We start from the raw sequence: 22,635 nt of genomic DNA on the forward strand, positions 1-22,635 counted from the left end.
ATGATCAGGCAAGTGTTTACCTGCTAAGATGTCCTGCCAACCCCAAGGGCCTTTATTAGCCCAGGCTGGCATTGAACCTTTTCTTTCTTTGTGTGGAAAGTATACAGGTGCCATGGTGCTTATGTTGGAATGTAGGTTAGGAGACAACTGGGATCAGACTCAATGATCAGGGTTGGCAGGCTGGAACAACCAGGCAACCCTGGCTTTCATGGTTCTGGTTTAGCCTCCCAGGGTGTAAAGAATGAAGCTGACTGCCAGCTTCAGGAACTCGGAGCAACCAGTAAGTGATTTCATGTTTGTTGGAGGCTTTCTGTAGGACAGTGGATCCTTTCCTGAGTACACTTAACCTTCAGAACTAGCCTTAATCCAACCCTGGACCCTTTGGTGACTGAGGGATACTGTAATGCTGCAGGTTTAGCCCATTATAAGGTTGCTCTGAGGGGTGTTAGTATTCTTGCTACCTGTGGATGGAAATGGATCCCATGGCTAGGGAGGGCAGGAGAGGCAGCCTTGCTGCTGTGAGAAAAGTAGTCCCTTTAGGGAACAGTGCTCTGCTTGGGGAGCCACAGCTCTAGGGCAGAATGTTAGGACCTTAAGTGCAAAAACTGGCAGAGGTGAGTGTGTGAGCAGTTCAAAGTGCTGGCCCTTACTGTGAATAGGGGGCATTATCAAAAACACCGGGTAGGGTACATGCCAGGGTTTCCATTTTCTGTCTACAACTAGGTGCATAAAAAGCTCCATCTCCCCTGTCCTGTCCTCATGGGATTTAGGTGAAGTTCCTGAAGCCATGGCTGATAACACTGTTGGGGATGCCCAGCCTGTTTCAGGAAAACCACAATACTGCCTCTCCAGCCCCTTTGTGCCCTTGTGATGGGAACAGTATCTTGTCCTTGTAGGTCCAGTGTGCTGGTTCATAGGTACTAGGGCCTCCAGCCAGGCACAAATGTGACTGTGTGGTACTGGATGGTGTGCCGTGCCAAGAGTCAGAGCAGTTTAGGACATTTAAAAGAGGGCCCAAAGGCTCAATTTTCCCATCTGTGAAATGGGAGATGAGAGCAACAAATCCCCAGAAAAAAACACAAATTTCTACTCCATACTGTCCACAGTATAAAGAAAGTCCCATCCAACACTGGCTTTATTGCTGGGCAGGGGTAACCGATCCTTGGCAGTGCTTGGGCTGAAAGTCGCAAGGGTTGGAAGGCAGGGGGGTTAGCTTTCACCGGGCATGGCAGGCACACTAGCAAGTGCAGAGAGTAGGCGTGTGTAAATGTCAACCCCACGTAGAAACACGGCCTCGTGCAGTCGTTCGTTATGGTCATGTAGCAGCACAGGGGTGTGGTTCATGGGCGAGAAGCCCAGAGCTGGGATCCCCACCTGCAGGGGTGACACAGGCGCTGTCAGGGGGAAGGCAGCCTTCAGACCAGCCCACTGCCTGGCAGGCCCTGTGAGTGAGTAGCTCACCGCTCGGACATAACGGCTGTCAGTGGCCGCAGGGAAGATCTGTGGCTCCAGCGTAAGGTTCCTGCAGGAGAGGAGCCCGGGAAATGGGGAAGAGGGCGGGAAATGGGGAAGAAGGCGGGAAAAACCAGAGGGGCACAGGACAGTGGGAAAGACAATGAGGAGAGGTTCCGGGACCTGGGCTGTGGGGAGAGGGCTGGTCAGTGCTCACATTTCCTTGCAGGCCCCGCTGAAAGCTGCCCACCAGGGATTTGAATCATCAGTGCGTGTCATTCGGGGCTCTGTGAATTTCTGGGGAAGGGGAGGGATAAGAGGGTAAGGACCAGGACTTCAGGCTTCACTACTCATACAATGTGCTGTGCTTGGCACAGGGCACACCCCCACCTACCAGGCTTCCAAGTGGTTAGGGAAGCCCAGGTCCTCTTCGAGTCCTTCAAATGCCCTAGGTCTGGGGCTTTTCCTAATTCCTCCCCATCTATTTCACATTTTTCCTTCATATCCTAGCCCAAATGCTTGTTGCCCAGGTGCCCTGGGCCTCAGATGGGTAGAATACATATTCTCTGAATACAAGGTCCCACTTTCCTGGACCACATGTGTGCATAATCATGTAATAACATCACGGTATTATTATTAATTATTTTTCTTTCTTTCAAGAGAGTTTCTCTACATAGCCCTGGCTGGCCTGAAAGGATACTGTGTAGACCAGGCTGGCCTCAGACTCACAGAGATCCGCCTGGCTCTGTCTGTGCTAGGATTAAAGGTGTGCGCCACCACCGCCCAGCTTGTTTTGTTTTCTAAGACAGGGTCTTAGGTAGTAGCCCTTGCTGGCCTTGAGCTCACTGTATGACCAAGGCCGGTCTTAATCCTCCCCCATGTACCCCTGAGTGCTGGGATTATAGGCATTTGTCACATTCCTACTTGATGAGGTGTTGGGGATCCAACCCAGGGCTTCAAGCATGCTAGACAAGCACTCTACCAACTGAGCTACGTTCCAAATCCCCTATCAAAGTACACACACATGGGGCAAGACCCCCATTTTATCCACCATTCACAATGGTCTCTACAGCTATTGCTTACCAGGTAAATGAAACATCTCTTAGAGCTAAGGGAAGAGCCAGATGTATGCAGATGCACCAGGCACACACTCCTATGTTCTCATCCTCAGTAGGACGTCCCCAGTGGCCCTGATGCTCCCTCATCATAGGTCCCAAGTCAGTACCTGAGCAAACTCAAAGGTGACCCCCTCACCCGCCTCCCGGCACCAGGTCTCCAGCTGCTTCTCGAAGGCCTGAAAGGAAGGGAAAAGAGGTAAGCCTCTAGGACAGGACTGAGAATCCAGGCTCTCCCTCAAACCTGGGTGGAGGCGGCACCTTCATGTCAACATCTGGTGCCACTCGGAAGTCAAAGCTGGCACTCATGGCAGCAGGTACCACGTTATAGGCCACACCACCTTCTAGCTTAGTCAGATTCACAGAAGTCACAGCCCCTTCCTTCAGGTGAGGGTTCGCCTGCAGCCTGCAATGGTGCATGGCGGAGGGGGAGGCAGAGGGCAGGAGAAGCAGGCCAAGGAAGGTTACACAAGTCTCCCTCCCATCTTGCACAGCCTTCCAGAGCCACCCCCACACCCCACCCCTTCCTAGGCTGCCTTACCTCTGCTTTTCCTTCTCCCGGAATGCCAAGATGGAGCTTATAACCTTATGCTAGGAGAGTATGAGGTGAGATGTGAGGGTGGCCCTGGGACAGAGCCCCGAATGCCCAGGCTCCCCATGGGCCACACACCAACTTCTCTGCAGCTGTATCCTCAATGAATCGTGAGGCGTGGCCTGGCTTCCCTGTGCTGGTAACCCGGATCCCTGGGAGGAACAGAATTTTCAGCATGAGAGAGCTGGAGACACAGTAAGCCCTAGAGTGGACCCAGGTCTTTTCCACATTCTGAACTCTGAGCCCGTGGCACAGTGCAGGATCCTGGCAACAGATGAGAGCTTGCTCTCAGAACCCAGGAAGGAAAGAGCTGGGAGGCAGAAGTCTAGATGTCTCAGACTTCAACTTCTAAGAGACACTGTGCTGTGCAAGCTCTAGCCCTTTCTGGCTGAGTTGACACCTGGCTAGAAGTAGCCCTTGCGGGGTGAGGGGAAGCCATTCCTTAACTAGCTGCCAGTAGTAAGCACAGGAAGGTGTACAGTGTAGGGAAAGGGTGGTGCACAGTGGGACCAGATGCCTTGGTCAGCTGACCCAGGGGACAGCCATAAAGGAGGCAGCAGAAAGCGATTCCCCCACTCCAAGTCCATACTCACACCAAGGGCTCCGTTCACTATAAAAGACAGTGAAGGCATCAGTGGGGTTGGCCAAGCCTGAGGGAGAAAGCAGGTACACAGAGTGGAGCGTGACTCAGCTTCCCCTTGCAGCCTCCCCACACCTGGGAGGCTTGCCAACCTGCTCACCCTCATCCAGGGCAAAGCCTGCCCGCAGAGCCTGGAACTCAGGCCGCTTCACAAACAGTTCCATCCCTTTGTGACCTCCGACCTCCTCGTCTGTAAAAGTGTCAGGGATGCGACGTGAGATGCCTCACAACACACTTTCGTTCCCCTTCTCGAAGATGCCCCTCCCCAAGCCACTCCTACCAGGCACAAAGGTCAAGTGGATGGTTCTAGGGAAGCGGTGGCCCTCACTCTTCAGTCTCCTCACAGCCTCCAGGTACCTACAGGAGCAGAGCTGAATGTGAAGGGCGTACAGGGTGTAGTCTTGTGCACCAGACACTTCCCTGCCATGCATTTTAGGGATGCCAGAAAACTCCCTGTCCCTTCCTGGGCCTGTTTCCCAACTCATAAAGCATCACGGCAGTAATTTCTGCTTTATACAGAAAGTCAAGATGATCCTCGCTTGGACTGGGGTTTTTCAATCACATCTCTGTGTTCCTGCTGAGTCCAGAAGGCCAGCAGGGGACTGGGAATGGAGGATACTCACTGGATGCTTACACACTTCATGTCCTGGGCGCCCCTGGCATAGATGTAGCCCTCGGAATCCTTGAAGGCTTCAAAGGGGTCATGATGCCAATGTTCCTGAGAGCAAAGGTGGGAAGAGGGGCCCGCCATAGAATTGGGATGGTGAGAGGGTTAGGAGAAGGCTAAGAAAACAGCTAGCTGATTTCCATCCCCCATCGGTTTCCCGTCTCCACCCCCTCCCTAGCGCAGCACCCTTACTGGACAAAGGCTGCTTGTACAGAGCCATGCCATATGAATGCTAAGAGTTAGTGGTGGATAAGCCGGGCAGTGGTAGTGCACACCTTTAATCCCAGAACTCAGGAGGCAGAGGCAGGTGGATCTCTGTGAGTTTGAGGCCAAGCTGGTCTACATAGCAAGTTCCAGGATAGTCAGAGCTACATAGTGAGACTCTGGGGGGCACGGGGGGGGGGGGGGGGGGGGGGGACACAGACGGACGGATGACAAATCAAACCCAAAACAACAGCAACAAAAAAGTGGTAGAATCAACGCCATGGGCCCCTGGGGGACATCCTGAAGTCTACACTATGTCTGTCCTCCAGGCCTGCACACACCCATCTATACATACCTTAAAGACAGGTACCACATCTGTATGGGAGTTTAGCAAGATGGAGGGCAGTGTAGGGTTGGTGCCCAGCCAGGTCAGAACAGTGATCACAAAGCCAGGTGCCACCTGCAGAGAGTGAGGACAGGAGCCAGTCAGCACCAGGTGACAAGGTGTCCCCAAGCCCTCGTCCCCACCCTGCTCAGGGACCCAGGCTCACCTCTACTTTCTGACAGCTCAGGCCCAGCTGGTGGGCTCTCTCCTCAAGGAAGGCAATGGCAGCCCCTGGGGAAACAGAGAACCTTGACATTGCTTTTGCTGGTACCCAGCAGCCCAGGGCAGCCCAGAGATGTACAGCTGCCTTCCCAACACAATTCTAAATCCCCAAAGACACCTGTGCCTGTGTCCCCAAGAAACAATATTCGTGGCCCATAAGTGACCCTCTGTGAAGATCGAGTGCTATCTTTCTTAAAGATAAAGACGTCAGAGATAAAGAGACTCACCCAAAGTCTCTCAGCTCGTAAATCTTACAACAGCATTTGGACTCATGCACAAGATTCCCAATCACCAAGCCGGACTCCCTAAGGGCTGTGGCCTTTGAATGACTTTGGTAGATTGGGAATTAGGTGTCTCTCTGTGGTCGCCCCACTCCACTCTGGCCCTTGAAGAGCGAGATGAAGCCACTCCTTAACTAGCTGCCAGGAGTAACCATGCGAAGCTGCACAGCGCAGGGAGAGGGTGGTGCGCAGTCGGTCCGGTTGCCCTGGTCAGCAGACACAGAGGATGGCTACAGGAGAGGAGGCAGCAGAAACAGCAGAGTGGGGGTTCCCTGGGGTGACAGGTGTCGGAGATAGTGTACAGCACACCCCCAGGCCTTGCACACTCCTTGAGGCCCTATCACAGGCCGTAAGCCCTGCGTTCTCACCGTAGTCAGGATTGGGCTGCACAGTTCGGATGCGCAGGTACTGGCGGAAAAGCGTCACCGAGGGGTGCTCAGACTCAGGGCCCTTGGTGGTCATGGCGCCGCGTGCTGGCTTGGGCAAAGTCAGTAGTTAATTATTACTCCCCTCTCTTGCTCCCAGCAGCTGGGGCCCGGTGGGCTGCACCCGCACCTTTCCAACGCTGCTCCCACGGCGAGAGGAACACCTTGGTTTGACTCTCCCACTCTGGGCTGTGCTAGTTACTTTCTAAACATTTCCTCATTTAATCCCCAGGAGAGTGCCAAGGAAGTAAGTTTGTGCCCACTTGACAAAAGAGAAAGCTGAGGTTCAGTGAGGTTCAGAGCCAGCTAAGGAAGTAGGAGAACTTGGTTTGAAAGAGACATTGACTCCCTACACCCTCCTCAAAATATTTCTCCCCAAAGCCGGGCTTTCATGCCACGGAGCCCCATACCCCTCAACGGCTCCCTAAGGTGTCCCAACCTTGCTCTCTCCAGGTTTCCGTCCTGCACTCTCCTCTCTCAGGGACCTCTCGGAACTGTGGCCAGGACTCAGGGTCCACCGAGGTCGCAATCTCAAAACCGCCCAGGTACGCCCACCACGTGGCCAGGGAGGGGTGGAGGGGCGGAGACCGGAGCCTGCAAGGGCCGTCCCAGTTTCCGTGGCGTGGCGGAGTCGTCGCCGTTGTCCCTGCCTGACTCAACGTGGGGCCTGCGCCGGGTAACTGGAAGCTTGGATCCGGGATCCACCCCCTGGGTCCGCCTCACTGCGGCCAGCTCCGCCCTCCCCATGCCCCGCCCCGGAGCCTGGACCGCAAGCTCAGGCTGGCCCCGCCCCCAGAAGACCCTCCTCCCCCTGCAGCCTCCGGATAGGGCGAGAGAAGAGGGCGGGGCCTGGCGCTAAAAGTCGCCGCCGCGGCGTTGGGAACGCGTCTGCTCTCTAGGTGTCGGGCTGCAAAGTGCATCTTATCCCCTCTGTCCTTTCTGCCCTTTTCTTGCCTCCACTCCTCAGGGAGGCTCTCCCAGATTGCCTCATCCCTTGTGTAGTGAGGTTTTTGGGTTGGTTTTGATTTTTTTTTTTAGCGTCTGCTCTCCCCACCCTGTGAGTTCCAGGATACCGATGTGCCCAGAGAATTCTAACCGTGGCCAGGCAAAGTGGGAGTCTGGGCAGGGTGACATAAATGAAAAGTAAATGCCCGAACGGGAGGACGTGCGGCTGTGAACGTGTTACGGTGTGGCCAAATCCGTGTCACGGTGGATATAACCGTATGTGTGACACGATGAGTCTGAGATGGTGGAGATGCCGAGCGTCACGTGCAATCCTAGGCATCAGGTACAATCATGACACCCGCCAGTATGGGAGATTGGGAAAGTGCACCTTGGCTGACCCTACATCGAACCCTAAGCTCTTCCGCCCCCAGCGGAGAGAGAAACAGAGGCATGGCTGTTCCTCTGGCCACCAGCAAGCTGTTTGTAACTGTAGCTGCCCACTTTGCACCTAGCTGCTCTTTGTACTCCCAGCAAGTTCTGCCCTCTGCTCCAGAGGCTGAGCCAGCTTGGGGAGGGGGAAGGGGCAGAAGACTTCAACCTTGGGACCAAGGGAGCAGGCAGGGAGGATCAAAGAGGGGGCCATCCCACCTTCTTGGGGTTGAAGTCTCTGCCTGTTCACCCATAACAAGGAAGCAATCAGGTCTGGTGGTTCAACAACACTGTTTTAGTTCTTAAATCACACACCATTTCCACTTTGACGGACTCACGCAGGTATTTCACCTACCCACATTCAACCCCACAATCATTCCCCCTGCTACGGTCACCATGCCCATTTCACAGAGGAGGAAACTGAGGCACAGAGAATGAGGAAGTAGTGCACTCACTTAAGACTCCCAGGAGCACCGCTTCCAGCCTCCCCATCCATCCCAGAGCAGTCTGAGACTCGCCTCCCACTCCCAGCTTCCCCCACACAAGTCAGGAAACACAATGTCACTCTCCAGGCGGGACAAAAGGGCTTTTCTTTATTGTGCCTGTGAAATGAAATCAAAAGTCCTGGCTGGGCTTGATGCTCTGTCCCCAGTCCCACTCAGGGCTGGCCTCCCTGGAAGAGGAGAGAGAGCATCTAGATCCTTCGAGGTCAGTTCTGGGAAGTGAGTCCATTCAAGGCAAATGGTCAAGGAATGCAAGAAGAGCGAGGTGGAAAGCTTGCGGATTGTGGAGGTAGCAGGCATGGCCCGCGTTGTGTAGCTTCACCACAGAGTGGTTGGGCAGGTGGTGGAGCTGCCGGAGTGATTCTCGCGCCAAGGTGTGGTCCAGTTCCCCATACAGGATAAGAGTTGGGGTCTGCAGAGCAAGGCCAGAAGTTGTTGATCCTGGGGGCTTGGTGAGGATCCAACCCACAAGCTATTCTTTTGGGGAGCCTTGCCCCTTGCCCCCACACTCTACCCTTTCCATGCAACTTCAGGGGCCAACCCTCTAAGACCACCCCCATGTGGTACAAGCCAGGGACAGGGACAGGGGGCCAGGATCTTTGCAGACCATTGTCTAAGTACCTTCACAGCCCAGAACTGTTCCTGTGTGTAATTCCGTGTGGAGGTGGGTGCAATGGGCACAAATCCACGGAGCTGGTGGTGGGTTCGCATCAAGAAGGGCAGGGCATAGCTGCCACTCAGGGACGGGCTCACCAATACAGCATTCTGCACCTCTAGGTCCCGCAGCACCTGCTTCAGCAGCTCCGCTCGCCCTGACTCTGTGCTGGCTTCCTTTGAAGGTGCTGAGTTCCCAAAACCTGGGAACAGCAGCAGGCACTCCCTGAGAGGAGCTAGGCCAGTGGTTCTCGACCTGCCTAATGCTTTGGCCCTTTAATACAGTTCCTCATGTTGTGGAAAAATTATTTTTGTTGCTACTTCATTACTGTAATTTTGCTAATGTCATGGATCACAGTGTAAGCATCTGATATGCAGGGCATCTGATATGTGACCCCTGTGAAAGGGTCATCCAACCCCCAAAGGGATCCTGACCCACAGGGTGAGAACTGCTAAGCCAGGAACTACTCAGGACTTCCTGCCCATCACAGTGGAGGAAAGAGATGAGGGTCAGTGGCACATAGCAATTGCAGCCCAGCCATTCTCAGAAGCAAGTTTTCATACTATAACAGGCCCATAAGAAACGCAGGTGAGACCGCTCGGTGGATAAAAGCACCTGCTGCACAAACCTGGACAACTTGCACCTGATCTCTGGAACCCACGTGATGAAAGGAGGAAACTAACTGACTCCCATAAAATGTCCTCTGACCTCCACATGTGCACTTTATCATGGGCACATATGCACACACATGTATACACACAGTATCAACCAACTAGCTAATAATGCTTTTTCAGAAGGAGAAATATCTTTCAGTCATTCTATTGGCTAAACTTTTAAGCTGATAACAACCAGTGTTAGGAAGCTCTAAGGAAAGGACACATACCTGACTGAGGGAAGGATAATCTATACAGCCTTTCTGGAAGGCAACATAGTATTTGTCCAAAAGCTTAAAAGTGTATCCTGACTCATCAATTGTCCTTGATAGTTACCCTAGAGAAACTATTGCCCCTAAATGTTTCTTTCGTTTGTTTGTTTTTTGAGACAGGGTTTCTCTGTGTAACCCTGGATATCCTGGAACTTACTCTGTAGAACTCAGAGATTCACCTGCCCCTGCCTCCTGAGTGCTGGAGGCATGCGCCACCATGCCAAGCTCTCCTATACTTAAAGAAACATGTCCAAAGAAGCTTGGGTTAGATATTTGGGTATTTCAGGTGACCCTGAAAATGTTAAATCCACCAGCTGAGGAATGAACAAAGCCTGCCCACGCCTCCCATGGCCCACACAGCAGCCTGCCCACGCCTCCCATGGCCCACACAGCACACACAGCAGCCTGCCCACGCCTCCCATGGCCCACACAGCAGCCTGCCCACGCCTCCCATGGCCCACACAGCAGCCTGCCCACGCCTCCCATGGCCCACACAGCAGCCTGCCCACGCCTCCCATGGCCCACACAGCAGCCTGCCCACGCCTCCCATGGCCCACACAGCAGCCTGCCCACGCCTCCCATGGCCCACACAGCAGCCTGCCCACGCCTCCCATGGCCCACACAGCAGCCTGCCCATGCCTCCCATGGCCCACACAGCAGCACTGACAGCAGAGGAGGTGTGCAGGATCTGGCTTGACCCACAAGTCATGGTGTAGCCAGGAAAATAAAGGTGTAAATACATTCATTAAGTAGGCAGAATGCTCATGCTCCCAACCCCCACATACAACCTGCATGTTGTCAGCCTCTCTCTCTGCCACTGTCTCTCTCTGTGTATGTGTGCGTGTGTCTGTCTCAGTCTCTCTCTGTATAGGCAGGTTGAGCTCAGGGCCTTGCATATGCTAGGCAAGGACTCTACCATTGAATTATATTTTCAGGCCTTTCTTACTTTTTATTTTAAGACAGGGTCTCTACTAAGTTGCCAGGCTACCCCTGAATTCACTCTGTAGTCGAGGCAGGCCTTGAATCTGGGATCCTCCTGCCTCAGCCTCCTGAGTAGCAGGGATTACAAGTCTGTACGACCAGGCCCACCTGTGTGTGTCTCCATGCATGGAATAGCTTGAAAGTGGGGATGTCACTCTCAGCTGTGGGGAGGGGAGAGAAGTGTTATTGGCTTCTGGACTTCTCTTTTTATGTCTTTTTTTTTTTTTTTTTTGGAGACAGGGTTTGTAATAGTCCTGGCTGTCCTGTATCTCCCTCTGTAGACCAGGATGGCCTCAAACTCACAGAGATCCACCTGCCTCTGCCCCCCTGAGGGCTGGAATTAAAGGTGTGTGCCACTGTGCCTGGCATATTGATTTAGCTGGGTACAGGCCTTTAATCTCAACACTCAGGAGGTAGAGGCAGGAGAATCTTTATGAGTTTGAGACCAGCCTGGTCTACAAAGCAAGTTTCAGGACAGTCAGGGCTGTTACACAGAGAAACCTTGTCCCCCCCAAAAAAGATTTTATTTTTAATTTATATGCATATTTCCGTATGTAGGTTTGTGCGCATGAATTCAGGTTCCCGCAGAGTCCAGAAGAAGGCATTGGATCCCCCGGAGCTGAGTTACAGGTTATGAGACGCCTGACATGGGTATTAGGAAACAAACTCAAATCCTCTAAGGATCAGCTCCTGCTGGGCCATCTTTCTAGTCCCTGGGCCACCCCCCCAAACCCCACCCCCACTTTCATTTTTAATTAGAAGAATGATAGCACGAGGCTGGAGGTGTAGCTTAGTGGTTGAGTACCTGCCTAGCATTCTTGAGGTCCTGGGTTTGATCCACATTACTGGAAACAACAGCTAACCCAGAGGGTAGCATAGTCCATGTGTACCGTTAAAAACAGGGCAGAACAAGGACATGTTGTTCAGTGAGCAGGAAAGGGGCTCGATACCAAGTCTGACAATCTGAGTTTGATCCCTGGAACCCACAGGGTGGAAGGAGAGAACCAATTCTCTGCTGTTATCTGCTGACTTCCACAGGTGTGCCCCCAAAATTTAGAGAGAGAAAAAAAGCCACAAAAATCACACAGTCACAAAAAGCACAGTGGAATCCCCCCAGTGGGACCTAGGATGACTGTGGCTTAGAATAAGTTTTGGTTTTACTCTAAATAAATAAATAAATATATTGTAAAAAAAAAAAAAAAAAAAAGAAAAGAAATCCCCCCAGTGGTTGCTCATGAAATGAATCGCTTTTCTGTTTTCTCTGTGACATACAATAACTCACACTGTGGTTTTTCAAGGTAGAAAATAAAATTAGGCTTTTATTGTGATGCCTTCTTATGACCTGCAACTGGTTTGTCTGAACACAGGGGCCCACATGGTCCTGTTTTACCTTAGGGCTTTGCTAACTAAATTCTCCCTTCTGGCAAATGCTCCTTTGTTCCTGCTTCAGCCTACTTTCTCTGAACTTGACTGTGGGGGTACTCACCTGGAAGGTCAATGGCCACAGCCCGGTAGCCCCTCTTAGATAGCAGCTGCAGTGTGCCCAGCTGCTCCCATATGTGGGAATTAAACGCCTTCCCATGGAGAAACACCACCTGCACCCTGCAGACACATGGGGGAAACACATGGCATGGGACCCGGGCAGCCACCATCCTTTCTTCCCGGGCATCTTTCGCTGCCCTCCAGGCTCCTGAGCCCCACTGAACTTTAGTGGAGTTGGACTGGGGTCCCTCCACTAAGCCCTTGGGTGATCACTCACCTGTGTGCTGGCTGGATAGGCAACGCCTCACGGTAAAATATCTGAGAGTTGCCTTGGGTGAGACCAGCCAGGACTGTGACATTGGGGCCCCTCCAGAGCTGGGAAGTCTGCTCAGGCAGGCCAGGCAGCCCCACATACAGGAGAAGCATGAGCAGCAGGCCGAGCCCCAGCAGGGTTGCCTGGTACCGGCTCATGAAGGTCTGTGCCACACAGCCTGGAAGAGATAAAGGGGAGCAAGAGGCTGAGGAAGACCTCCAGCCCTCCTCCCTTCTCTTGAACCATGACTATCTGGTTGCTCATACTCAACTACTCCTCAGGCCCGGGCAAAGGCCTGGGACACTTCGCTATGTGGAGAAGTACATAGGTGTCCCTCTGGCACAGGCATGTGTAGTGGTCACCATCATTGCGGTGTTAACTACACCAGCTCTTCTGGCCGCTGCCTTCAGGCCTGACCTCTGCATTAAGCACTCGGAGGCCACAAGAAAACACAGGGAGCACATATGACCGTAGTTCTCTGGCACGAAAGAATACAGGCTCACGGGTGAATTCTCCACCGCAGCAGAAGCAAGGGACCTGGGACCTGGGGCTAGTTTCCAAAATACCAGGCCACGTGTGTTCTGGAAGAAGATGGATGAACTGTGTGTTCATTCTGGCAGGAGCTGGATGAACTGGAGACTCAGTGGTGGCTGCAGGACACCGATCAAGCTCAACGTGTGCAAAGAGGAGACCTCCACTGAAGGCATGCCTGGAAACAGTTCTCTTTCCTCACAATGACTAGAACACTGCTGAAAACAGAATGCCCTGTACAACAGGGGGACCTATTTCATGGTCACACCAGCCATTACAAGCCAGTTCACGGAGAATGTTGGGGATAACGCTGAGGTCTGAGATCCCGGGGGGCTGGGAGGAGGGCAGCTTTCCCCCCACTTCTGCCGAATGATCTGCTTCATGAACTCCTCCAGTATGGTGCCTCTGTTAGCCCCGGAGGGAGACTCAAGCAGAGCCGGTGGTCTTGGTTTGAGAATTCCCCTCTGCCGAGAGTTGAGTTTGGTAACTCGGGATAAGCTCCTGGGACTTGACCAAGCGTCTTGTGCAATTTACATACTACAATCCACCTAAGCAAGCGGGGAATGCGCTATCCCTATCATCATTTATTGGGCCTAAGATGAACATGCTTGTCTTGTTTCTAGGATTCTGGATGCGTTCTTGTTTTGTTTTTTTCCGAGACAGGTTTCTCTATGTAGCCCTGGCTGTCCTGGAACTCACTCTGTAGACCAGGCTGGCCTCAAACTTACAGAAATCCACCTGCCTCTGACTCCCAAGAGATGGCACTAAAGGCATGCACCACCACTGCCTGGCTCTGGAGGTTTTTGTATTGAGTGTAAATTGAGTCTGTGGTAGGCCTAGGAGCTGCAGCCTGCATTGGTTCACACCCACCTCTGCTGACTCTGTGGAATTCTTCTGGAAATCTCACTCTCTAGCTCCGAAGTCAGGCAGTGTGTGGGCAGCAGCAGATCCTCCAGTGCTGATGGAAAATCAGGACCCAGGCGGAGAAGAGCACGCTCTTCTTCCTAACCTGGAGCAGCCAAGGATGTCTGCCTCCAACGCAGCTTTAGCTCAGGTCCCCACGGGGCGGAGCATCTGTGAAGGACCCCTCTTAGTTAGGGACAACCTGTGCTTCTTTCAGGGTGAAGGGGTTCTGATGCAGATTGCTGGGCAGGTGGAGGAGGAGAGGCGTAAACTGTGCTTGCTTTGTTTACTGGAAGGCCTCTCTACCGTGACACACAGATGTATACATACTCATATGGAGACAAGTGTCTTGCTTCCACACGTTTCAAGAAGTTATTCCCTAAATGTACAGCAGCCTCTTTGCACACACATTGGCCTATGCACAGTCAATCTCTTACAGGAACATCCACAGAATCACATGCACAGTTGTGTTATCAGTCTCCTCTCAGGTCAGAACACTCCATGCTGCAGGGGAGCTCCATGAGCAGGGAGGTAAACAGCCAAAAATTAGCTCCAAGAACTCCCTGAAGGGCTAGCGAGATGGCTCAGAGGTTAAGAGCACTGCTTGTCCTTCCAAAGGGTCTGAGTTCAATTCCCAGCAACCACAAGGTGGCTCACAACCATCTGTAATGAGATCTGGTGTCTTCTCCTTCTGGCCTGCAGGCATTCACGCAGGCAGAACACTGTATACATAATAAATAAATACATCTAAAAACAAAACAAAACTCCCTGAAACTGACCTGATTCACTAGGCTCCTCCCTACCCGAGTAAACAATAAAGGGTGAGACTCTTCTGACTAAACAAAGGTAAGCTGCAAAGAAGACTCAGACCAGAGCAGGTCTCTGAAGAAGTGGAAACCAGGTGAACTGCCTGGAAGGGTTTTAGACTGAGTGCCTTGGAAAGGACACTCTCCATCCAACCTGCTGAGCTGCCTGTAGGCTGTGCAGTGTGTTCCACGTTTCCCTGCTTTTGTGAACGGTCACCCATGCTGGGGTGGGCTTTGGTGATGTAGCTGTCTGTGAGTCCTATAAGAAACCCCTTATCCATATTCCTGTTAAGTAACCCCAATAAAGCTCATTGGCTCACCAAGTTGGGCTTGGGTGGGATCCACACTTTGGTCCGCCATGGCTCCCTATCTGGGGTGAGTAGACAAGTGTGTTTCATCTCCCCAGGAAAAGTTTTATCACACAACAGTCAGTGAAAGACCCCCACCAAAGGCCCAGACACAGTTCCCCCAGAAACCCAAAAGAGCTGAGGAAAGAGATAGCTTAAAATAAACAGAACCGAGTCAGTTCCCCCTTCCTGGAGAGGGTGAAGTCATGTTTTCAAAAGAACAAAGTCAGGATGTCTGGTAGTGACTGTAACCAAGAGATGCCCCTCTCCAGAGATAACATGACCAGACCCTGGAGATGGGTTGTAAAACTCCTGACAGGGCAAACAGATAAGCTAGAATAAGACAAAGTCCAGGCCCGGGAAAAACTGGACCAATCAAGGATAGACCCGAACTAACCCCCTCCCCTCTAAGAAATTTTGTGGGTTTTGCCTATAAAAACTAACTTCCCCAAGAAAGAGTAACTCCTTCCTGCCTAGCTGCGCTGCGGCCAATGAGTGCTTGAGATGAGTTCCCTGACTCAACTTGTAGAGGAAATAAACCTTGCTTTTGCATTCTGGTACATCCTCAGTGGTCTCTCTGGGGGTCACGAACTGGGCACAACATCAGTTATTGGGAAGGCAGAGACACATGTATTTCAAGACCATATATATACAAACCTAAAGCTTTAATTGCAGCACTCAGGATGCAGAGGCAGGAGGATCTCTGTGAGTTTGAGGTCAGCCTTAACTACATAGGGAGTTCCAGATCAGAAAGGGTTACATAGAGAGACACCCTTTCAAAAAACAAAAACAGAACAAAAAATCCAACCTATACACAGGGGCGGAAGCTAGAGAGACTGAGACAGGAGGATTATAGGTTGAGGCCAGCTGGGCTGCTTGGTAAGACCCTGTCTCAAAGTAAGCAAACAAACAAAATCAAACACCCACAAAACCACATGCAGACCCTTGGAATATTCAAGCACAAAATCATACCCAACCCTTAAAGCACACATAAACACACAGTCCTGGCCTCAGAGTGTAGTACTCAAGGAGAGGGGGGATCCATGCAAATTGGAGAGCTAGAGCTACAGAGTAAGACCCTGTCACAAACAAAAAGAACAACAAAAACCCAAAACAAAAAACCAGCAACAACAATAACAACAAAAACAGACAAAAAGTGCCCAAACTCAGGAGCTCTGGATGTTCAAGACCTTCCTGGGCAATGTAGTGAGACCCTGAATTAAAATAAATAGGGGCTCGTGTGATGGCTCAGTGGGTAAAGGCCCTTGCAGACAAGCCAGACATCCTGAGTTCAATGTCCAGGACCCATAGAGAGGAAAGAAATAATTCCCCAAACTGAGCTCTGACCTCCATACACACCCTATTGAATGCGTTCGCCCCGCCCCCCCATAACATATTAAAAGGGACAGGGTTACAGGTAAAGGCACTTGCTGCCAAGTCTGACAATCTGACTTTAATACCTGGAACTCACAAGGTGAAAGATGAACGGACTCCAGCAAGTTGTTCTCAGACCTCCTGCACGTTCCCAAAGACCCAGGGAAAGAAAAACTACCTAGCAAGCAAGGACCTGGGGGGGGGGCGGGGGGGCAGGCATGAGAAGAAACGCACCAGCAGAGGGGCACACACAAACCTTGAGAAATACAGAGTCAGATGCAGACATAAATACAGAAAAGAGACATACAAGCAAGCAGGCAGACCCGTGAACACCCCACCCCACCACACCACACCACACCCCACCCTCGGCAAAAGCGAAGAGAAAACCCAGACACTCAGGAATGCACACGCAGACACGCGCGCGCGCGCACACAGCACGTGCTGCCCGGCGCTTGCGCCTTCCGAAGGACTCTGCCCCAAGCGGCGGGGACAAGGATGGCCGGTCCCCGGACAACCTGAGGACCTCCTTCCCGGGAGACACTCACCGCGCTAACAGGGGTGACGAGGCGGGATCCGGTGAGGCGGGGCCCGGCCGAGGCGGAGCCAACAGCCACACAGCCCGGCGAATCTGGTACGGCCTCCGGCTTGGTAACCAGCCGGCCTAAGGCGGGCCACCCCTGCGCGCTTGCGCAGTGCAGTACGCAGCTGCAGGCTTTGCCTGGTTACCGAAGGAAGATTTGGGGCGGTGCCCTAAGGCCCCGAGGCCCGCCTTTCCCGGCCCAGATTTTCGGAATTGTTATTGGCCTGAGGCCTGAGAGCCTGTGGACAGCCACCGGGTTCTTCACTTTTTATCGTTTTGTTTGCAAAATGGAGTTTAAGATAGGACTCACCGCATGGGGATGTCGTAGGACTTAAGGGCAGGTCAAGCCTCGGAACACCGAGGCCTCCTGGCACCGAGGTCTCCTAGTGTAAATGCCAGATGATGTTACTGTTATGCAGCAGCTCCAGGCTTCTGCCCAAGCACTTTCTTTACTAGCTCCATTCCCCTGCCGGGTCAGAGCCTTAGGGGGACACCTATTATTGTTTGGCAACCTGTGATCAACATCTGGTCTACCCCAGGTTCAGGCTTCTGTGTTGCAACCAGGCTCCGGGGTAGGGAGGCCATGAAGGGCGCAAAAGGTTCACTACTTGTTGGTACTCTGCCAAAGTTGGCATTAACCAGACCCATTCTATAGGCTCGGAAAATACTCCCATGCCACCTGGCTGAACTTTGGCGGAGCCTTCCATGCTGATATGTAGGATGTCAGCTTCATGACAGGTGCACAGCTCGTCCTGGACTGTCCTGACTCGGGGTGAGGGCGGTTTAGGGGGGCGGACAGCAAGGATACCAGGAATAGATTTCCTCCTCAAGGCAGGCCACTTCCGTGTGGGGCAGACAGCTGAGGGTTTCAAGATCTTCAACCTGGCTCTTGGGGCACATGGGGGTGGGGGCGGGCTTGGGGAAACAGGTTCGGTTGGAGAAGAACCAAGGGTTAAGGTGCGGACGAGCCTAGTGGTAGTTTGTGACCAAAAGAGGGCGCCCGGAACCCCCAGGCCTGTCCCCACCTCCTGCCCCGCCCCTTTCCTACTTCGCTCCCCACCCGCCCACAGCACTCACCATTCTCCTGCTGAAGACCACGCAAATTCCCAGGTACCACTCTGCACTCTCGACTCTTGCTTTGCATCTCCACTCAGAACCCACCTGCCCCAAGTCATCTGATCTCGGCTCTCCAGGTCACCTCTCTCTGGGCTGCCCCTCTTTTTCGTACTTCCTTCAGACAGACCCAGGAATCCGGAATTGTGGGGCGCGTGGACCAAGCGCGGGTGACTGCTGCGTCAACCAGTTGGGCTCCAGGGGCCAGCGGGCTGAGCACCCCGCGTCCCTGGCAGTCAGGAACTCCAAAGTCCTTGCCGACCAGTGCATGTGTTTCTGCCTCTGGAAAATAGGCCTTCATCCCAAACAAACTTGGTCTCACTCCTGCCTGTATTGCCAGTTCACCCACTGTACGATAGTGCTGGGTTAGATGAGGCTAATCAAGATAGTATTTAACCTCGACTGAGTGCATACTATATGCCCAGGCATGTATCAAGCTTTTTTTTTTTTAATTTTTTTTATTTAATGCATAGCTTCATTTAATCCTATCCACTGTCTACGAACTAGTATTGAATAGTCCATGTACCAGTTTTTACTACTGGCAGATACATTAACTGATAGTGAGACCCATCAGGATGCAGACTTTTTCTTTTTCTTTTTTTCTTTTTGGTTTTTGAGACAGGGTTTCTTTTGTGTAACAGCCTTGGCTGTCCTGAAACTGGCTTTGTAGACCAGGCTGGCCTCGAATTCACAGAGAGAGATCCACCTGCCTCTCTCTGCCCCCCAAATGCTGGGATTAAAGGCATGAACCACTACCCGGCTTTCTTTCTTTTTACTTTTTCTTTTCTTCTTTTTTTTTTTTTTTAATTTTTTGAGACATGGTTTCTCTGTGTAGATCCTGGAACTCAATCTGTAGTCCAGGCTGGCTTTGAACTCAGAGATCCACCTGCCTTTGCTTCCTGAGTGCTGGGACTAAAGGCTTGAGCAACCACTACCCAGTTTGCATAGTTTTTCTTAATATTTATTTGTTTGTTTTTTTGTTTATTTTTGGGTTTGGGGGTTGAGACAGAATTTCACTGTGTAGCCCTGGTTGTCCTGGAACTCACAGAGATCCGCCTACCTCCACCTCTTGAGTGCTGGGACGAAAGGCATGTGCCACCATTGCCTGACAGTTTCTCTTAAATTCTTAAGTGACATTCCTAATTCCGCCATATTTTAGTTAATTCAGTTGAAGCCCAATATCAAATAACCGAGTGGGAGAGGCAGAAATAATACTTGCTTTTCCTGACCGTAATTCAGATCCTAAAGACCTGGTAGGCACCTAACTGCTCCCAGCTGCCCCCCTACCCCACCCCTCACCCCCAGCAGGGTGTTCTTTTCACCACTCATCAGGCTGACTTTGAACTGCAGGCACATCACTGTCTAGCATGGCCAGTGTGGAGCAGCGTGAGGGCACCATCCAGGTGCAGGGCCAGGGGCTCTTCTTCAGAGAGTCTCGACCTGGCAGCGGGCAGGCCACTCGCTTCTCTGTACTGCTGTTACATGGCATCCGCTTCTCCTCTGAGACCTGGCAGAAGCTGGGTACTCTGCAGAGGCTGGCTGAGGCTGGCTACAGGGCTGTGGCCATTGACCTACCAGGTACTTCTGGGGTGGGCTTTGGGGCCAGGGTTGGGGAAAACTTGAGGTTGGAGGACTGGGAGGATTGAGCCAGGCAGGGCCCTGAGCTTGACAGAGTTAGGTACATGGTGCATGTACCTTTGAACTGGTCTAGTCTTGCTCGAGCAGGATCGATACACTGCTCAGCTGCTTTTCACTGTTACTGAGCTTGTGTCTGGATGTCTCTGGGCTTTACTCCCCTCATCTGGAGTGGTAGATGCCACACTCCTGCTGGTGACTGTCCCTAGTGAGCACAGAAGGAGGTTATCAGTGTGAATGTATTAGCTAGTACTTGAGGTAGTAATGGGTGCTCAGCTGATTGGAAGTAAATAAAGTCCCTTGACGGAGCCACATTCACAGGCTGGTGGAGGCACTGACAACAGCCTTCCAGGGCCTTGGGAAGCATGGCAGGGCCTGATGGATGGCTCAGTACCCGGTCACCTATTTGCAAGCAGAGTCCTTGGGCACTGAAGGAGGTGGGAACTGCTTCCAGATTGCCTGTCATAACCTGGATCACCAGGCCCCACCCATTCTAGTGTCTCGTGAGGAATTGGAGGCATAGCCTGTCTGACTGGATCTAATCCCCTCACAAGCTAGAGCTGATCTAGTCTCAGGTTTCAAGGGCAGATCTCCGGCCTGGCCAGGCTTGTTTCCAACAGTGGGTTGGGCTAAGCTTCAGGGTGAAGGTCTACAGCTAATGTTGTTGGAGGTGGGGACTGACTGGTAAGTCCCAGGGCAGAAGCACTGTCTCAGGTCCCGTCCTCCAGGAGGGCGAGGTGCCTTCTGAACAGTTAACCTAATTTTCACAAGTTTAAATGGCAGGATCATTTCCCATCCCCTTTAAACAGAGAGGGGAAACTGGGCAGCTGAGGAGGGCTGGGAGGCCTGACCTATGGTCATCTTTATAGTAAATGGAGAACTGGGACTCAGACCTAGCCCTGATAGACTCCAGAGCTTGATTTCTTTTCAGGACACTGTTAGAATGAATGCAAACATTGAAAGAAATGTCTCATTCTTGCCACAAATATAATACACCGGGCTGTGGGTGTGAGTGAATTCAATCCACTGGGTGTTACATGAACCCGGGCACAGAGAGACTGACCTAGGAGAACTTGCTGGAAGAAGGGGCCCTTTCCATTCATCACCCTCGTCTCTCCCACACCTGAATCCCTGCAGGTCTCGGGCGTTCCAAGGAAGCAGCAGCCCCTGCCCCTATTGGGGAATTGGACCCTGGTAGCTTCCTAGCAGCTGTGGTGGATGCCTTGGAGCTGGGACCCCCAGTTGTGATCAGCCCATCATTAAGCGGCATGTATGCACTGCCCTTCCTCGTGGCCCCTGGCTCCCAACTCCGGGGCTATGTACCAGTGGCTCCCATCTGCACAGACAAAATCAGTGCTGCTGACTATGCCAGTGTGAAGGTAACCTTTCACGCGTGTGCGTGCATGTGCGTGTGCATGTGTGTGTGTGTGTGTGTGTGTGTGTGTGTGAAGCTGAGATGGCATGTCAGGAGCAAGGTGGGGTCCATCCCTGGGCCTTCCTCAATTGGAAGCTGGGAAACCAATGGGGTGGTTTCTGGGGAGATGTGACCACCTAATTCCTTTTGGTTGACTTGGTAGATTACTATGCCAAACCCTGTACAAACTATGTACTTGGGAAGGTACAAATTCATGTCCCCACCCACTGGCTCCGCTTATCTCTCCTCCTAAGGTAGGCAGGAAGAGACTAATATGGTGAGGGCTGAAGATGACCTTTAGAAGGCTGGGGTTGGTGAGGCAAGCCCCCTGATTCTTTCCTCTTTTCCCCTTCTCCCAGACTCCAGCTCTGATTGTATATGGAGACCAGGACCCCATGGGTTCCTCCAGTTTTCAACACCTGAAGCAGCTGCCCAACCATAGAGTGCTGGTCATGGAAGGGGCGGGGCATCCCTGTTACCTGGACAAGCCTGATGAGTGGCACACAGGGCTGCTGGATTTCCTGCAGGGGCTAGCATGAGACTTGGTCCTGCTGATAGGGGTGACAGCCTGCTTGCTCTGGGATCTCTCACTGTCTTCTCCTGGTCTCTGGCTTGTGCCTCACCTGCAACAGGTCTGTCTATACGTCTGTCTGGGTTCCTGACATTTCTGCTTTTCTCTTGCAGTGACAGATCAGATCAAGGAGGTAAAATCACGTGGAAAAAGTCTCGGATTCAAGGGGAGAAATCTGATTGTGGGTAATCCATGAGCTTCTCCTACAGGCTTCCCTGCTTGGCTTTCACTACCTTACTTTATTTTCCCTCCATCTCCTTCTTAGCTGCCCTACAGTCCAGACACTCTCTCTCCTCCCCCACCCCTCTTAGGTCACAGATAACATACCTGTATGAATGCTTGTTTAGATTCACCCCACACCCAAACAGAACCCTTCCCTTGGGAGCACATGGGTCCACATGACTGGATGATACCCACATTCTTGTGCATCACATGCTTGCGCAGGGCCATGTGAAGGTACAATTTCCTGTGAACGCAGGTGGGAACCTCCTTATGAGACAGTCTCTTTGTAAGAGACCCACTTGCCAGGAGAAGGACATGGCCAGCCCTAGATTTCTCTCATCTACACGTTGCAATTGGTCCCAGACCAGAATTGCCTCCTCCGAAAGGGAGGTGTACCCCTCTGCCTTTCAAATATCCCTGTTTTTCTTTTTTTCCTTCTTCTTGGGGGCTGTACACCTCCCCTGGTCATCAAGTCTGAATCTCAGCCAAGCCTGTTTCCTGCTGTGAGGTTTGGGGGTGGGGTAGGAGGGGAGACCGACTGCAGAGGCCCCTGAAATAAAGTGATGCTATTAGACCTCACATGCTTTTGCTGTCTCTGGAGCGCCGCCCCTCCCCCTCCCCCTCCCCCTTGGGACTGCCACTGTGGGCTCCTCCCCCACTCTGGCGGGACCAGATGGTCCCCCTGCCCTTTGTCCACTAGGCCAGATGGAGGGAAAGGGAGATTGGATTCCCCTCCCCACCCACACACACCCAGGTGCCAAGAGATTCAGCTTAAGGGGGGAGGTGGAGGTCAGTGGGACCAGCATGAGCCGATTACCGAAAGGGGGAGAATATCTGCTCTGAGATGGGGGAGGGGCGGGCTCAGTATCCCCCCACCCCCCACCCCTAACACACACACTCCTATCCCATTCCTAGTAAAGGAT

The 22,635-nt window shown here is 52.4% G+C and overlaps 3 protein-coding genes across 10 annotated transcripts; 1 reads left to right on the plus strand and 2 right to left on the minus strand.

The window, feature by feature from the left end:
- Window positions 1-1,101: 1,101 nt before the first annotated feature.
- Acy1 (aminoacylase 1) lies at window positions 1,102-6,722 on the minus strand. Of its 3 annotated transcripts, none has more exons than XM_006978394.4 (15): window positions 6,423-6,722; window positions 5,927-6,031; window positions 5,222-5,286; window positions 5,026-5,130; window positions 4,423-4,517; window positions 4,080-4,156; window positions 3,900-3,989; window positions 3,753-3,809; window positions 3,238-3,311; window positions 3,109-3,158; window positions 2,829-2,973; window positions 2,678-2,746; window positions 1,670-1,749; window positions 1,462-1,522; window positions 1,102-1,374 (listed from the first exon to the last, which is right to left on the minus strand). In XM_006978394.4, the coding sequence occupies exons 2-15, from the start codon at window positions 6,018-6,020 to the stop codon at window positions 1,210-1,212; spliced, it is 1,227 nt and encodes a 408-aa protein (XP_006978456.3). In that variant the 5' UTR covers window positions 6,021-6,031; window positions 6,423-6,722; the 3' UTR covers window positions 1,102-1,209. The 3 variants fall into 3 exon arrangements, with proteins under 3 accessions (XP_006978456.3, XP_015852568.3, XP_076433093.1); XM_015997082.3 differs by having other exon boundaries at window positions 5,927-6,035; window positions 6,423-6,649; XM_076576978.1 differs by having other exon boundaries at window positions 6,114-6,649.
- Window positions 6,723-7,924: 1,202 nt separating this feature from the next.
- Window positions 7,925-18,460, minus strand: Abhd14a (abhydrolase domain containing 14A). 6 transcript variants are annotated; one of them, XM_042281566.2, is made up of 6 exons: window positions 17,835-18,460; window positions 13,618-13,821; window positions 12,181-12,394; window positions 11,908-12,023; window positions 8,482-8,717; window positions 7,925-8,272 (listed from the first exon to the last, which is right to left on the minus strand). In XM_042281566.2, exons 3-6 carry the CDS (start codon window positions 12,372-12,374, stop codon window positions 8,090-8,092), a joined length of 729 nt encoding a protein of 242 aa, XP_042137500.1. In that variant the 5' UTR covers window positions 12,375-12,394; window positions 13,618-13,821; window positions 17,835-18,460; the 3' UTR covers window positions 7,925-8,089. The 6 variants fall into 6 exon arrangements, with proteins under 6 accessions (XP_042137500.1, XP_006978455.1, XP_042137497.1 ...); XM_006978393.4 differs by lacking the exon at window positions 17,835-18,460 and adding an exon at window positions 16,723-16,881; XM_042281563.2 differs by lacking the exon at window positions 17,835-18,460 and adding an exon at window positions 16,264-16,376.
- Abhd14b (abhydrolase domain containing 14B) lies at window positions 17,742-22,291 on the plus strand. The gene is made up of 4 exons (XM_006978392.3): window positions 17,742-17,867; window positions 19,221-19,448; window positions 20,643-20,884; window positions 21,279-22,291. The coding sequence occupies exons 2-4, from the start codon at window positions 19,238-19,240 to the stop codon at window positions 21,456-21,458; spliced, it is 633 nt and encodes a 210-aa protein (XP_006978454.1). The 5' UTR covers window positions 17,742-17,867; window positions 19,221-19,237; the 3' UTR covers window positions 21,459-22,291.
- Window positions 22,292-22,635: the final 344 nt, after the last annotated feature.

The sequence above is a fragment of the Peromyscus maniculatus genome, chromosome 7, assembly GCF_049852395.1.
Source record: "Peromyscus maniculatus bairdii isolate BWxNUB_F1_BW_parent chromosome 7, HU_Pman_BW_mat_3.1, whole genome shotgun sequence".
NCBI classification, from domain to species: domain Eukaryota; kingdom Metazoa; phylum Chordata; class Mammalia; order Rodentia; family Cricetidae; genus Peromyscus; species Peromyscus maniculatus.

What these genes read in the sequence shown, in the direction of transcription:
- Acy1 (XM_006978394.4), bottom strand. Translation starts at nt 6,020, where the DNA reads ATGACCACCAAGGGCCCTGAGTCTGAGCACCCCTCGGTGACGCTTTTC. An exon ending in ATGAAGTGTGTAAGCATCCA is followed by an intron (nt 4,157 to 4,422) that starts GTGAGTATCCTC and finishes CTGCTCCTGTAG; the next exon opens with GTACCTGGAGGCTGTGAGGA. An exon ending in CCACTTGACCTTTGTGCCTG is followed by an intron (nt 3,990 to 4,079) that starts GTAGGAGTGGCT and finishes ACACTTTTACAG; the next exon opens with ACGAGGAGGTCGGAGGTCAC.
- Abhd14a (XM_042281562.2), bottom strand. Translation starts at nt 12,828, where the DNA reads ATGAACACACAGTTCATCCATCTTCTTCCAGAACACACGTGGCCTG. An exon ending in TCCAGAACACACGTGGCCTG is followed by an intron (nt 12,395 to 12,782) that starts GTATTTTGGAAA and finishes TATCTCTTCCAG; the next exon opens with GCTGTGTGGCACAGACCTTC. An exon ending in TGTGGCCATTGACCTTCCAG is followed by an intron (nt 8,718 to 11,907) that starts GTGAGTACCCCC and finishes TGCTGTTCCCAG; the next exon opens with GTTTTGGGAACTCAGCACCT.
- Abhd14b (XM_006978392.3), top strand. Translation starts at nt 19,238, where the DNA reads ATGGCCAGTGTGGAGCAGCGTGAGGGCACCATCCAGGTGCAGGGCCAG. An exon ending in TGTGGCCATTGACCTACCAG is followed by an intron (nt 19,449 to 20,642) that starts GTACTTCTGGGG and finishes GAATCCCTGCAG; the next exon opens with GTCTCGGGCGTTCCAAGGAA. An exon ending in CTGACTATGCCAGTGTGAAG is followed by an intron (nt 20,885 to 21,278) that starts GTAACCTTTCAC and finishes CCCTTCTCCCAG; the next exon opens with ACTCCAGCTCTGATTGTATA.